The sequence below is a fragment of the Mus musculus genome, chromosome 2 (genome assembly GCF_000001635.26).
Source record: "Mus musculus strain C57BL/6J chromosome 2, GRCm38.p6 C57BL/6J".
In the NCBI taxonomy this organism is placed as follows: Eukaryota; Metazoa; Chordata; class Mammalia; order Rodentia; family Muridae; genus Mus; species Mus musculus.
This window is the reverse complement of record NC_000068.7, coordinates 144003512-144017015: the sequence shown is the minus strand read 5'-3', so window position 1 is coordinate 144017015 and position 13504 is coordinate 144003512. Positions and strand designations below refer to the sequence as shown.

Below are 13504 nucleotides of genomic sequence, written 5' to 3'. Positions count from 1 at the left end.
AAAATTTGCCATGAGGTGGATTTTAAAAACAAAGATAATAAACACTATCATTGTTTTGCTCATATCCACATAGAGGTGGTTTACAATGACACAGGACTGCAGGTTCTCCTTTACTTAGACACCATGACCAAGGCAACTCTTGTAAGGACGTTTAATCGGGGCTGGCTTAGAGGTTCAGAGGTTCAGTCCATTATCATGAAGGCAGGAGCATGGCAGTGTCCAGGCAGGCATGGTGCAGCAGGAGCTGAGAATTCTACATCTTCATCCAAAGGCAAATAGGAAGAGACTAGCTTCCAGTCGGCTAGGGAGAGGATCTTAAAGCTTACACCACACACCTACTCCAAGGCTACCCCTTCAAATAATGGCACTCCCTGGGCCAAACATATTCATACCACTACAACTGGTACTCTTAGGCTTCCAAATTCTGCCTCAGACCCTGAACGTCAGCTCCACAAAACAATAGTGTAATGACAGATATTGGTGCATATACAAAATGGTCCTATTGTATGACCTAATGATGCTGTAACCGTCTTAAGTTTGTGTGGTACATTCTAAGCTGTTTGTGGAATGCAATCACCCAATGTTGGGTGTCTCAGAATGTGTGGTGGAGCCTAAGTAAGGCGTTGCCTGTTGTACCTCCCTCAGGACTTCCCCCAGGAGCCTTCATTTAACACCATGTGTACTGTGCTAAGTATTCTGTCCCAGAAGTGACACCACATGACCCTATCCCTCAGGCCAGAAAGCTCAGCTCAAAGATGACTCCTATCTCTCCCTCACCTGGGTTCACCAAGCCCTGTTCCCATCACCTTCTAAACACACGAATACCACCCCATCTGAACCCTTCCAAGATCTCATGTTACTTCTTAGTTGAATTATTTTGATGGGTCCTCTCCCAACCCAGTGGGTCCCCAGCCTAGTTGGGTCTCGGTTACTCGAAGATCATGCTGAGAGAATGATCGTAGATGCCGTGCACCGACCCTTCGTTGAGTGGCTACCACCAGAAGAACAGCCTCTGTTCTCCCCAGAGGCACAGAGCTCCTTCCAGTGTGCAATCCTTATGTATATGGGCTCTGCAGGCAATCACTGCTTCTCTGACTGTGCCTTGGGATAGTGGGCAGGTTACTCACCCTCTCAGAGCCTCGGGTTTCTCGTCTTTAAAATGGAGAGAGTTATAAAACCATTTGGTCCATTCTGAAGGTTAGATGAGTTTACACATTTGTAGGGTGCTTAAATTAATGCATAGTTCATGGCAAGCCCTAAAAATATTGTATATTTTACCCTACCTTTTTTGAAAAATTAAACAGTTATTTATTTGTTTATTTTCTGTGTACGAGTGTTTTGCCTGGCGTGTGTGTGTGTGTGTGTGTGTGTGTGTGTGTGTGTGTGTGTGTGTGTGAGAGAGAGAGCACCACCTGCATGCCTGGTGCCTGCAGAGGTCAGGAGAGGATGCTGGGTCCCCAGGATTGGAATTACAGATAGTTGTGAGCCACCTGTGAGTGTGGGAACTGAATTCAGATCCTCGGCAAGAGCAACAGGTGTTCTTACCTCTGAGCCATCTCTCCAGTCCTGTGTGTCTTTTTTTTTCTTTTTAAATGAGGGTTTTTGTTTCATATGTCATCTTTCTACAGTTGTTGACAAAGCAAAACCACTTTTAAAATTGTAGTATATCTTTATCTTTCTGCCTACTCTTAAAAAAACACACCACAATTTAGTAATCAAAAATCAAAACATTGTCATGAATTAATAGACTATGCTTGGTAATTAATCTTAGTCATTTTTTTTTTCCTAAAAAGAAAGCTTTTTTGTTATACACATGCAACTAAAACCTAATATATCTCCCTTTTTGGAGTATGGTCAACAGGTGTATATTTGCTTACAAAGTGTTAGCCTTTTGAAGAGTGTACCACTTGGTGAATTTTGCTACAGTTGTGTAATCATTGCTCTATCAAGATATGGAACATGTGCACCTCCCCTGCTCTCCTGTGACCAGCAGTGCAGACAGTCTTTTCCTCCCTTTTCTTGCCCTGGTCAGTCTTCCCTGGTCTCATCCTTGGGCATCCCAGTCTCTAAGCAGCTAGCCTTTGACCACGTTGCTCTTTGTCAGGTCCATACTTCTTAGCCTAGGTACCTTCCACATTCCCTTTGAGCTTTTGCTGGTCTCCTCTCTGTGTCTGGGTTAACTCCCTGCGTGGCATTCATTCCTAAACGACCCCAGGCCTCTCTGACTACACTGCCACTTTGTGTTGAAATCTTCTATCCATGTCTGAATTCTACATGGTAGACTGCCATCTGTGGACAGCAGGAACCTGTTTCCTAGGCTTCAGCCTGGAATCTGCTGAGCAGATGGCATCGGGAGGCTGGACTGTGACATTGGATCTTCCTCATGAGGCTGGGGGGACGTGGGATTTAGCTGACTGGAGCCTGTGTTGGAAATCCTTAAGTCTGGCATGTCTCACTCCCCTCAATGGCGTCTTCTGTTCATCTACCCTGGAGGTAACTTTCTCTAGGGAATCCTTGGGTAGTCAAGGTCAAGCCTGGAAAAGGGATGCTGGGGACCGGAGTCCTCACAGCACAGCTAGAGGGTGACAGAGGATGAAGAGGCGGGGCAGAGGGTAGGCGTAGCTCACGCCATGCTACGCTATTCCATCCTGAGATGAAGATTGTGATTGAACCAAATATTGAATTAGGGGAAGGAACAGATAGAGGGCCCTCTTTGTAAACACTCCTCACCACTGGGGACTCTGCGAGCCTATTGCCCAATGGATAATATTTACAGAACCTGTATTTGTCAGCCCCTCCTCCGCGCAGGCGCTGTGCCAGGAGCAGGTTCCCATGTAGACGGTATAATAGTGGCCCCCGCCGCACCCTCTGCCACTCATGAGCCTGCTAAGGGCTTCTTGCCTTTGCCTGACAATACTTTCTTTCTCTACTGATGGAGGTGAGTTAGACTCTCCCCCTGCTGAAGAGCCTTTTAGCCAACAAGTACAAAGAATGGGTAATGAGTAACCAACATCTTCATCCCTGTTGAGGAGAATCTCTGGGGTGTATTCTATAGGGTTTTGCTGCACCCCCCAGTGACACAGGCCCTGGCTGTTCCCACCCCACAGTGGCTGCTTGCTTGATACCATGCTCTCTCTGTTGGTTCTTCCCGTCCCAGTTCTCCATCAACGTTTCCCAGATCATCTCCCCCCCCCCCAATGAACTGCAGTCAGCCCTTTAACCCACAGTTCTACAGCCACAGATTTAACCAACAGAGGTTCAAAACTACTTGGAAGACACTTGTCTCTGTATTGGGCATGTGCAGGGCTTTCTCCCCTGTCATGGTTCTCTAAACAATACAGTGTCACAACTATTTATATAGCATCACATTGCATTAAAGGCAGTGTATATCATCTAGAGAGGATTTGAAGCATATGGGAGGAAGTGCAGAGGCTCTATGCAAATCATTTTATATGAGACTTGCCCATCCCCAGACACCGCAACCTGCTATAGATGGTCCTGGAACTAATCTCTGTCAGAGAGTGAAGGACTACCGCATCTGAACCAATTCCTCCTGCCAGGATCGGCTTCTGGGAAAAATTAAAGACAAATAGTGAACCAAGATGAAGAACAACCCTGCCACAGAGAAGTCTTTGGGCCCTTGGTGGATTTGGGTATCACTTTAGGCTGCATGCTCAGCCTGCAGTCTTCCCTGGACACTAACAAACACGACTGAATGGATGAATAAATGTTCTTACTTATCCCCACAAGAGAGAGTAACTGTCTTACAGTCCATTTATGCCCAGGGAGGTAAATGCCCCACCATGATCCAGCCAGACTGGCTGCTAGCAACTGCTGACCAGAAGCTGGGATCCTTAATTTTATTTCAAGTGAATCTCAGCTCTGGAAAATGACTGAGTGTGGAAAGGTGATCTATAGTGATTCCTGCTGATTAATCATTAATTCCCTAAGACACTGAGATTCAAACCAGAAATAAATAGTTTAGTTTCAGCCTAACCCCTCTGTATTCTCTCCTTGCAGTTTTACTATAGACCAACAGCTGTCAAGTAGCAATGGCCAAAGGGGTGCTCACAGAGGAACTGAGGCAGGAACTCTGCAGCCACAGAGGCTGGGGCAGGTGTAGTCCTTTGGCCTTTTAGAACACTAAATCTTAGAGGCTGGGGAGGTGGCTCAGTGGGTAAAGTACCTGCTATGAAGGCCCTGAGTTCAAATCCCAACATGAATGTGAACACTCCAGGTGCCACCTACAATCCAGCACTGTGAAGATGGAGACCGTCACTCACTGGTCAGGCAGCTGAGTTAAAGGAGTGGGCTCCAGGATCATAGACAGACCCTGCTCGAGCAATAGAGAGAGAGATATGCCTGATATCAAATTCTGTGTGGACTCGAAAGGGGGGTGGGGGACAGAGGAGAGAGACCAAACTTCATTTCAAAGAGGCTGATCTTGCCTCAGGCTCAAAGGAATAATTTTAAGAGCTGCAGTTAAAATGGTTATAACCTAAACTTAAGCTGGCATGGTGTTTCATGCCTTTAATGCCAGTACTCAGAAAACAGAGGCAGGAGGAACTCTGTGACTTTGAGTTCTAGGCCAGCCTGTTATACAAAGCAAGTTGTGGGACAGCCACATAGTGAGACCTTGACTCAAAAAAAAAAAAAAAAAAAAAGAAAAGAAAAGCACTTAAAGTTAAGTTATTTCAATTGAACTTGGTTTTGAAGAGAGGCTTTTGTGTTGATGAGATGGCACAGGGAAACTACTTTTAAGTACTTTCTATGCAATCTGACTGAGTTTTGATCCCTAGAAACAGCCATGGAAGGAGAGAATCAAGCAGAGAGTTGGTGCATGGTGGCATATGCACCCCTCTTCTAAGTAGGTGTTGGTTGTTGTTTTTTTGTTTTTATAAAGGGGTAGCTGGCTAATATTTGGAGTATCACTAGATCAATTTCCTGGGTTGCTATCATATTTTCTTGGGCCAAAACCTCATGGTCCCAACATCTGAAATCAAGTGTCACAGGATGGATGTAACTCTGCTGTGTGATTTGTACAAGGACAGTATATTATTCTGTTTAGGGAGTGGCTTTTCTTATCAAAATTTCCACCTCTATTTCTTTTGTTCTTTCCAGGTCTTCCACCTCAATTCTCCCACTTATTCAGTAAAATATGGAATGCAGAATGCAGTGCCTTTACGGATAGATAAGGCCCCATCCTCCCTGCTCTGACCCTTGCAGAACTCTTCTTTAGACCCAGAGGCTGGTGCTTTGTGTGACGTTATTTGGGTTTAAATAAGGCATTTTCCCAGTTGTTCACGGTTTGTGCAGTCCTCCTGAGGGTAACATTCACGGCCACCTCAGCCCGGCAGTGTGGAGGAAAAGAGCAGCCTGCGGCCAAGGGGATTCGAACCGCAGTCTATCGGCCTAGGCGGAGCCAAATCCGAATAAGCGGTGGCGTGGAGAGCGGAGGCCTGGAGTGGGCGGGACCGGCAGAGGACCTCCCTAGGTGGGCGGGGAGTTAGAGACCCGCCCCCGCGCAGAGCTGAGAGTTGCGCTGCGCGGCTCCGCCCCTCTTCGGCCCCGCCCCCCGCGGCTCCCCGCAGCTCCTCCTCTCTCTCATTGGCTGAGACGTAGACCCTCCTTTTTGGCCAATGGTCGCCACCGCGGCGCGGCCGTCCGCGGTCTGATTGGTCAGAGGCCGGCAGAGTGGCGGCTAGTGAACCAATAGGAAGAGGCAGCTCGATGAATGGCTGGTCCGGGTGGGGAAGGCAGGAGGCGGCGATCCCGGCGGAGGGGGCCGTTCGCCAGCTCCGAGGCAGAAAGTGCCACGACTCCACACACGCGCACGCAGCCAGCGAGCGGCCGGAGCGGACGGCGGACGGGGCGGACGGCGCCAGGGTCGCAGTGTGTGCAGCTGCTCAGGGGCGGCTTCTCGGTGGAGGCTCGGCCGGCTCCCCTCTTGCGGTTCCGCGGCGGCGGCGGCGGCTGCTCTTGCCCTCTCGCTCTCCCTCTCGCGTCTCCCGCTGCAGGTAAGAAACTTGGCCGGGCCCTGCAGCGGCGGCGGCGGTGGAGGCGCGCGGGCTGGGCCGTCGGGGCGCCGGGCCGGTCGCGCCGCGAGTGACACGTCTCCTCGGCGGCCCCTCCCCCGGCGGCGCCGGCCCGCACGCCCGCCCTGGCGGTAGCCGCGGCCCCTCGAGTGGGACGGAGCTGCGTGTGCCAGGCCGAGCCCGTGCAGGGGCGTCGGCCGAGCGCGCCCCTCGGGGTGGATTCCCCCGGCCGGCAGGCCAGGAGCTGCGGCGGCCCCGCGGCACGACGTGGCGACCCCTCCCTCTCGGCCGGGCCGTCGGGCCGGCCCGCGCGCTCCGAAGTTGGGCTAAGAAAGTTGGCGGCGGGGCGGGGCGGCGCACAGCTGGCGGAGGAAGGGGTTAAGTTTCGGGAAGCCACCGGATGACGTTGCCGGGCCGGAGTCCGGGCCGGAGGGGGTTGGGGGGGCGGAAGGCGGTGGGCCGGCCTGGGACGAGGGCTGAGACTGGATTGGCGACGCGGGGGCCCAGAGCCCCGGGCTGCGGGCTGTGGCCACAGGACACGTCGGCAGCCCCGACGGGGCGGGCGGGGGCCACAGGGCTCGCCGCGGGTGCCGTCCGGGACTGGCCGTAGCAACTTCCCGGAGTACGGGATGAGGCTCCCTGCTCCCCCTGGCGGCAGGGCCGCAGCACCGTTTCACGGCGGGTCCTCGCGGAACCGGCACGAGGGTGCGGGACCTGGCCAGGGTTGGGGCCACCCGGGGTCCTGCCTGGCGTCTCTTTCCCGCGCCCATGATTAGTGGACCCGTGGTGCTAGGCCTGGGCGGAAGTCGGCACCTCCGGCCCGGCGGGCCAAGCGCCCTGGCACTGGGCCCGCCGTCTGTCCCGGCCCGCCAGGCTCCCCGGCAGTGCCCGGGGAAGGGAGGCCGGTTGACCCGGGCTTACTGCAGGCTGTGCAGGATGCTTCAGAGACTCTTTCCCGTAGGTGTCACGCTTCGTCGACAGTTGCTAACCAAATGCTTTCTCTCAGAGGTTTCCCATTTCCCCATCTGAGAGACAGCAGTGGAGACCCAGCACGTGTAGGGAGTAGCCAACTGGTATTGACTGTTCTTGTGGGATGTGTGTTTAGGGACGTGAGAGACAAGGGAACAAGGTGGAGCCTGGCTTGCACTGCCAACCACTGCAGAAGTCGCACACCTGGATTCCAGCCCCATGAACACCGGAGGGTCATGTCTCCTAACCTCTGAACCTGGGGTTTCTTTATCTCTTGCCTGAAGATAGTACCACCCACTCACCACTGAGGTCAGGGGAACTGAGCAGGAAGTGTGAGATCTTGTGCAAAACCGAGGGCAATTTGGCAATCAGTCCTCAGGTCAGAGGTCAGGACTGGGAAACACCAAGGAAATGAAACTTGGATGGATCCCTAGAGCCTCCCACATCTCTGTTTGCTAAGCTAGCAGTTCATTTGCTTAAAGCCTAATGGTGGGGGTTGGGGTCCTGGGTTGAATTTTGTGTAAAGACTCACATTGTAGGCTGAAGAATTGCACATTGGACACAGCCCTTCACTTAAGTATTCTCTCACCATCCACACCACTTCCTTACATTTTTTTTTTCTGTTATTGTTTATCTTAACTTCCTAAACCTAGAGAAATTTCTGGGATTTGCTGGGGGTTGTCATAGAAATGTGTTAATGAACTTTGTAAGGTCAGCCCACTATGGTCTGCCAACTTGTTTCTCTTTAGAAGCAGCTTCCTGTTCTGAGGGCCTGGAGATGCCACTTCCCTTCTGTTTAGTACAGGAGAAGAGCTACTAAGAGGTCAGCACAGATGCTGGGGCAAGCCTGGATTGTCTGGCTTCTGGACTAGTTGAGGCCTACAGAATCCCACGCTTGGGGGCTGAGGGCCAGAAGAGGAGAGCTGGAGGTTTGTGTGAAGCTGTGGCATAAGCTACAACAGAACTTTCCGCTTCCATATTTAGGACTTGAGCTCTGTTTACCTGTTCTAAGTAGTTAGAGCGGTATTATAATGTATGGATATTTTATGTTGATGGGAAACATTTTCTTCATTCTCTCTCTTTCCCCTCCTCCCATCCTGCCCTCCTTTTTTCCTTTCTTTCTGCAGTGTTTTAGGACAGAGTCTTAGGTTGTCCTGCCTGCCATTGGGTCGTCTAGGCTGACCTTGAACGCCTGGCTCTCTTGCCTCTACCTCCCAAGTACTAGGATTACAGGTGTACACCTAAACACCCGGCTTGATGGGGAGTTTTAAATAAATCCTGAATCGAGTCACATTCGAGCAATTATGCTCTTTGCTGAAATGAGCCTTAACTCTACATGCTACAATAATTATATAGCACCAAACTCAGTTTAAACGGTTGCATGCAAATGATTTAATTGGAATATTGGATTATTGTGTAGCAGGGATACCTTTTAAAAGCATAGGAGCCCAGATTCTTACTCGTTCTTTTATCCCCAGAAGCTATAACTAATAGACTTATGACAAAGGGGTAGAACCACAGTCCTTATGATTTTCCTTGTTCAAATCTTGCTTCTAGAAGGAGAACACCCATTTTGTTATCCCTGTATAAATTGCAAGCCTACAATGGGGAAGGCCCCTGAGTTCTCCAATGAGCAGTCTAAACATGGACTGTCTGGCTCCCAGAGGAAGCCAAGGTTGGGGCTCCTAGGAGTTTGAAGTCCCAGGTTTCCATGGTTCGCACAGATTAGAGAGACCACCATCTCATGGTATAAGAGACTCTGAACCCAACTTAAGTTTAAAAGACTTGCAATTTAGAATCAGATACTACACTGCTGGGATTTTAGACAGCATATATTTTACACCCATATATTTAGGGTAGGTGTGGATGGCACCCATTCAGTACGTGAGAACCTGGAAGCCCAGCAGATAAGAAAGTTTGGGAATCTGTTCCTGTTGCCAACTGCTAGGTGACATCTGTACAGCTTTCTGAACAGGCCGTGGGGCCACATAAGCCTATCCTGCTGGGACAATAATTACCCAAGGGAGGACACAGAACTAGAAGATCAAAATGAGTTTTAGTGGCAAGGTGTAGAGTCAGTAACAATCTGGCAGTGCAGGAAGAAGGTACTTGGCATTTTATTCCTTTCTGAAAAGTCTTTGTTCTGGGCTTTCAAACTCCATATATACAAATAAATTGGTGGTGCCTGAATTTGTGTGTGAAGTTGTCCACAGTAGCATCATCCATACTGTGTACAGCTGTAGCCACATACGGCTATGTAAACTAAAGTGCAATAACAGTTGACCATTCTGTTTCTTAGCCAAGTTACAAATGCTGAGTAGTTGGATGCAGAGTTAGCTCATTTGCATCATCTTGGCAAGCTTGACCAGGCAGCACCAGGCTGGGGTGGCTCCTGAGCTCCAAAGGTTCAAGTCCCTGTTCCTCCTGATGACATGAAAACATTATAACGTTGAACTAGGTGAAATGTCCATTTTAAAAGTTTAGTTTAAGCACTTAGCCCAGTAACTTGTCACTTATAGAAGACGTTAGTCTTGAGGGCTGGAGAGTTGGCTCAGCAGTTAAGAGCATTTGTTCTTCCTGCCGAGGACTGGGATTGGGTTCCTAGCACCTACATGGTGGATCATAGCTGCTTGTGTCTCCAGCTCCAGTGTACCTGACTTCTGCTTCTGATCTCTAGATACGTACATGATGCACTTAAATATGTGCAGGCCCTCATACAGGGGGTAGGGCAGGACAGGTATCTTTACCTAAAACTAACAGCATGAAGATGGCTGATGTACCAAACACAGAAAAAATGAGTAGGCATTAGATGGAAAGTATGCAGCTTGTGAGGAAAGTAAATATTTAATTCTAAGTGAGAAAGCCTCGGCGATGGAGGCTGCTTAGCATTACGGAATATTAACTCGGGACTTCCTGGGAGATTGTTTTCGCAGGCCGATAGATTCTGAATGATCTCCTGAAACAGGCAAGCACACACCCAAGCTTAAAGTCACTCGCTTTGTTTTTCCTTTAAGTGTTGGTAGTGCACGTCTCTCTCCTCTTTGAAAGGAACAGCAGCTTTATAAAGGATGCTATATAAATTATATGTCTCGAGGTTATTTAGGCAAGGCTGGAATACATGTCTGGTCCCCAGCACTTTCACAGCCCAGTGTAGTGGAGTTTTCCTCTCTGTCTGTTGCAGTGTATTTCCTGACAGTGGCCGCTTGTAGATTTTGTTATACTCCATACAGCTTTGAAAGCTCACTGGAACTTGGGAAGGGTTTTTGAAATCTTTGTTGTAATCATATGTCAGTGCTCAGTAGAGTGACAGAAAGCCCAGGGTTAAAGGAAACCTCCATGGGCGACTAGTTAATGTCTTGCTGGTCAGAGAGAAGGCCCGCTGAGACTGTGCTGGAAGTCTGTAGCTCTTTACAGTGGTAACAGGCATAAGTTGAACTAAATGACCTTCTTGAACCCACACCTTTAATTCTGTACCCTAAGCTTAGACAGGCTTTGAGCAGATAAGGCCTATGTTAGTTTATGTATAGACTCCAAACCCGTATAACTAAGAAAACCAACCTTTCAAAAATGGAGGATTTTTTTTCATTAAAATTTAGGTTTTTAAGGCTTTTACAAGAATAGCGAGGATTTGGTCTGATTTCTTCGTTGTGTTTGTAAGTCTGTGGTCCTTCAGCAGCAACAGCTCTACCCTGGTGTATGTTGTGTGCCTGGTAGTCCTGACGATCTGTGGAGCTGTAGTAAGGAGCAGCCCTGGGTTGGGGTTCGGATCCTAGGAACAAGGAGTAGGACCTTTCCTCCTCAGGCTTCAGTGTCCCTTTCTTGTAACGTGGAAGCATCTTTCAGGCTGTGGGCCCTAGTTTATCTGTACTCATTGCTCTCTCCTTGCAAATCCCATCAGTTCAGCTATCTAAGGGAGAACTTGGCCCTTCTCACGCTCTCTGCTAGTTCTACTCTATCCCTCTGTCACTGTTACCTTGAGGCTGTTTAACATTAGTCTTTGAGATGGTCTCGCAGTTAGTTCTGACATCACCCCTGTCTTCTAGACTGTTCCTCTGTGTCCGGTCCTTGGTCTGCCTTGCCAGTCACCTCCTGGGCCCCATTATCGTTATGCCCCACTCCTCCCTTCCCTTCTCTCCTGCCACACCGGCCACCTCTGTAGGTCAGACTTGTGTTTGCAGCAGGGCTTTGGGATGTGTTGCTTTTACCTGGGGAGCTTTTCCCAGATAGACATGAAGTTGCTTCCTGCCCTGCTTCAGATATGTTGATCATCTTGTTTAAAGTTGACAGAGACCCTTCCATCCTGTCCAACCTGTGCAGAGCTCTCTCCTCATTCCTACCACTTGTTATGTGTCCTGTACTTGACCTGCCTGTCATTGTCTCCACTGGAGCACAAACTCTGTCAATACAGGACCATTATCTGATTCATTTTCCCAGGTATCCTAGGGTCTAGAACAGTTATGGCACCTAGTAGCAGTCCATGCTTGCTGGGCTAATGGAGAGGCTTTTCCCGTGCAAGTCTATAATCATTTAGCTCAAAGTAGTCTGGATTCCTGGAGTATCAAATATAAATACAAAACCATCCCAGAGCCAAATGGGAGTGAGTTTTGGATTACCTCCAGTCCGCCTGCAGTTGAGAAATTGACAAGAACGTTGAGTGGTTGTTAGGTTTCTTCAGCCCTTTGCTGCCCTCAGAGGCCAGAGGTGTAAATGATGCCTGGGACAGGGCTGTGGGCTTGAATCCTGGCTCTGTCCTGGGCTTCAGTCTTCTGTAGAAGAGTTTCATAGCCTTGGACTGAGCATGTGTCTTCATTGTTGCTCTGGTCCCAGGAGGAGTGTTAACAAGGATCACCCACACTTCCCAGGATACAGCGGGGCCTGGGTCAGGCCTGCAGAGGAACTAACTAATCTGTCTAGGAAACAAAACATTATTTTTAGTTTGAATAATGTGGTGGCTTTTTCTAAAAAGCTTTGGATTTTGTGCTTGGAGAATAGAAGTGTGCTGCAACAGTAGCAGGGAGAACTGCTGTCTTGTAGCTAGCATGGTGTTTTCCCTTCTCTCAGTCAGACTTTGTGTCAGGCTAAGGAGTGAGATGAGTTGATGAGACTGCATTCTTGTCTCCCCTCATGGCAGTGTCTCCTGAGGAACTTAGAATGGAAAGTAGCTGAGGTGAAGGAAATGGCTGAGGCAGGGTGATCTGGTTGGTAAGGTCAGATTCCAGACCATCTCCGTCTTTTCTCTCCCACTCTCCTACTGTTGACAAAGAAATGGCAAGTGTGTCCTGAAGTCCCAGTCTTTTGTGGTGGGAACATCTGAGTGACTCATTTTATATAGAAGGGTAAAAGATCCTTGTCCATACCCATGGTTTCTGGAACTTCTGATTCAGTGCTTAAAAATACAGTTCAGCTGTATAGAAACTAACTTTGTTTTCCATGAAGACTGCTCTTGAATAGGAATTAGTTGTAGCTTTATTTCTGTTGGCTGTTATTTCCTGTAGTTAATGTTTATACTGTAGTTTGAAAAGTCACTTCATAGTCATCACAGTGATTGAGAAAAGGAAGGAGAGGAAGGATAAATGAACTTTTAAACCCTTTAATGAAAAGTCTTACTAGTGACCTGTGGAGGAACTTCTCTAAGGTCCACTTTAGCTGTGCCTTGGAAGCCCAGCCTCTCCTCACCATTACAAGTTGCTTCCCTGGTGAGTTGGGTGGTCCTGGGCCACCTTTTGTACTGTTTGAATTTTTAAAGACAGTGAAGAGAACAGAGTAGTAGGCAAGGCTACTGAGAAGCCCTGGGCACTCCAGGAAGGGGACACCTTCTTGACTGAGCTTCCGTTAAGTTCTCCCTAGAGACACCAGTGTCCTATATGCTTGCTGCTAACACTGGAAAATAGTGGTAGCAACAGCCCTCCATGGCAGATTCTTTAGTTTCTGGAGGTGTCCCTCTTTCAGGATGCAAGGCATGCACATTTTTAATTCTTCACTGAAATAAATGTGTATGTACTTGGGCCACAGTGAAGTACACTTATTTAAACTGCATACCTTGTTTAACTAGTTCTCTTTGTGTTCCTGTGTTCCTTTATAGCTTTTCTTCAAGGATACCTGCTTTCCTGTTTATACATCAGAGTCTCTTTGCCAGTGTTTGAACATAATGGAAGTGGATCACGTGACATATGCTCATTTGTCTTTTCCTTGGTGTGTATGTAAGATTCATCCATGTGGTTGAGATAGCTCTGGTCCATTCATTTGTTCTCGTTTCATCCAGTGTCTGGCTGCATCCCAGCATCTGGCCAGCTTCCAGGAGGAGCTGGTGTGGATAAATAACCCTGGCATAATTGGTCTCACCCCAACTTTTGGTTAGCATGCACACATATTTCTACTGGGTCTGATATCTGAATCTGGAATTGTGGGCCATAGAGAGGCATATGTTCAGCTTTAGAGAAAAGTGCCAGGCTTTTCTTTCAAAATGCTTGTAGTAATCTATACTCTTAGTACAATATTTG

General features: G+C 48.7%; 1 protein-coding gene across 4 annotated transcripts in view; it reads left to right on the top strand.

Moving 5' to 3' along the window:
- The first annotated feature begins 5719 nt into the window (after window positions 1–5719).
- The window catches only part of Rrbp1 (ribosome binding protein 1), a 63902-nt gene continuing 56117 nt past the window's right edge, over window positions 5720–13504 (top strand). For 2 of the 4 annotated variants that reach the window (XM_006500441.2, XM_006500440.2), the window contains exon 1: window positions 5720–6017. In XM_006500441.2, coding sequence (XP_006500504.1) covers window positions 5735–6017 — 283 coding nt within the window. In that variant the 5' untranslated portion in view covers window positions 5720–5734. The remainder of the gene's footprint in view (window positions 6018–13504) is intronic. The other 2 variants (NM_024281.2, NM_133626.2) reach the window with 1 other exon arrangement.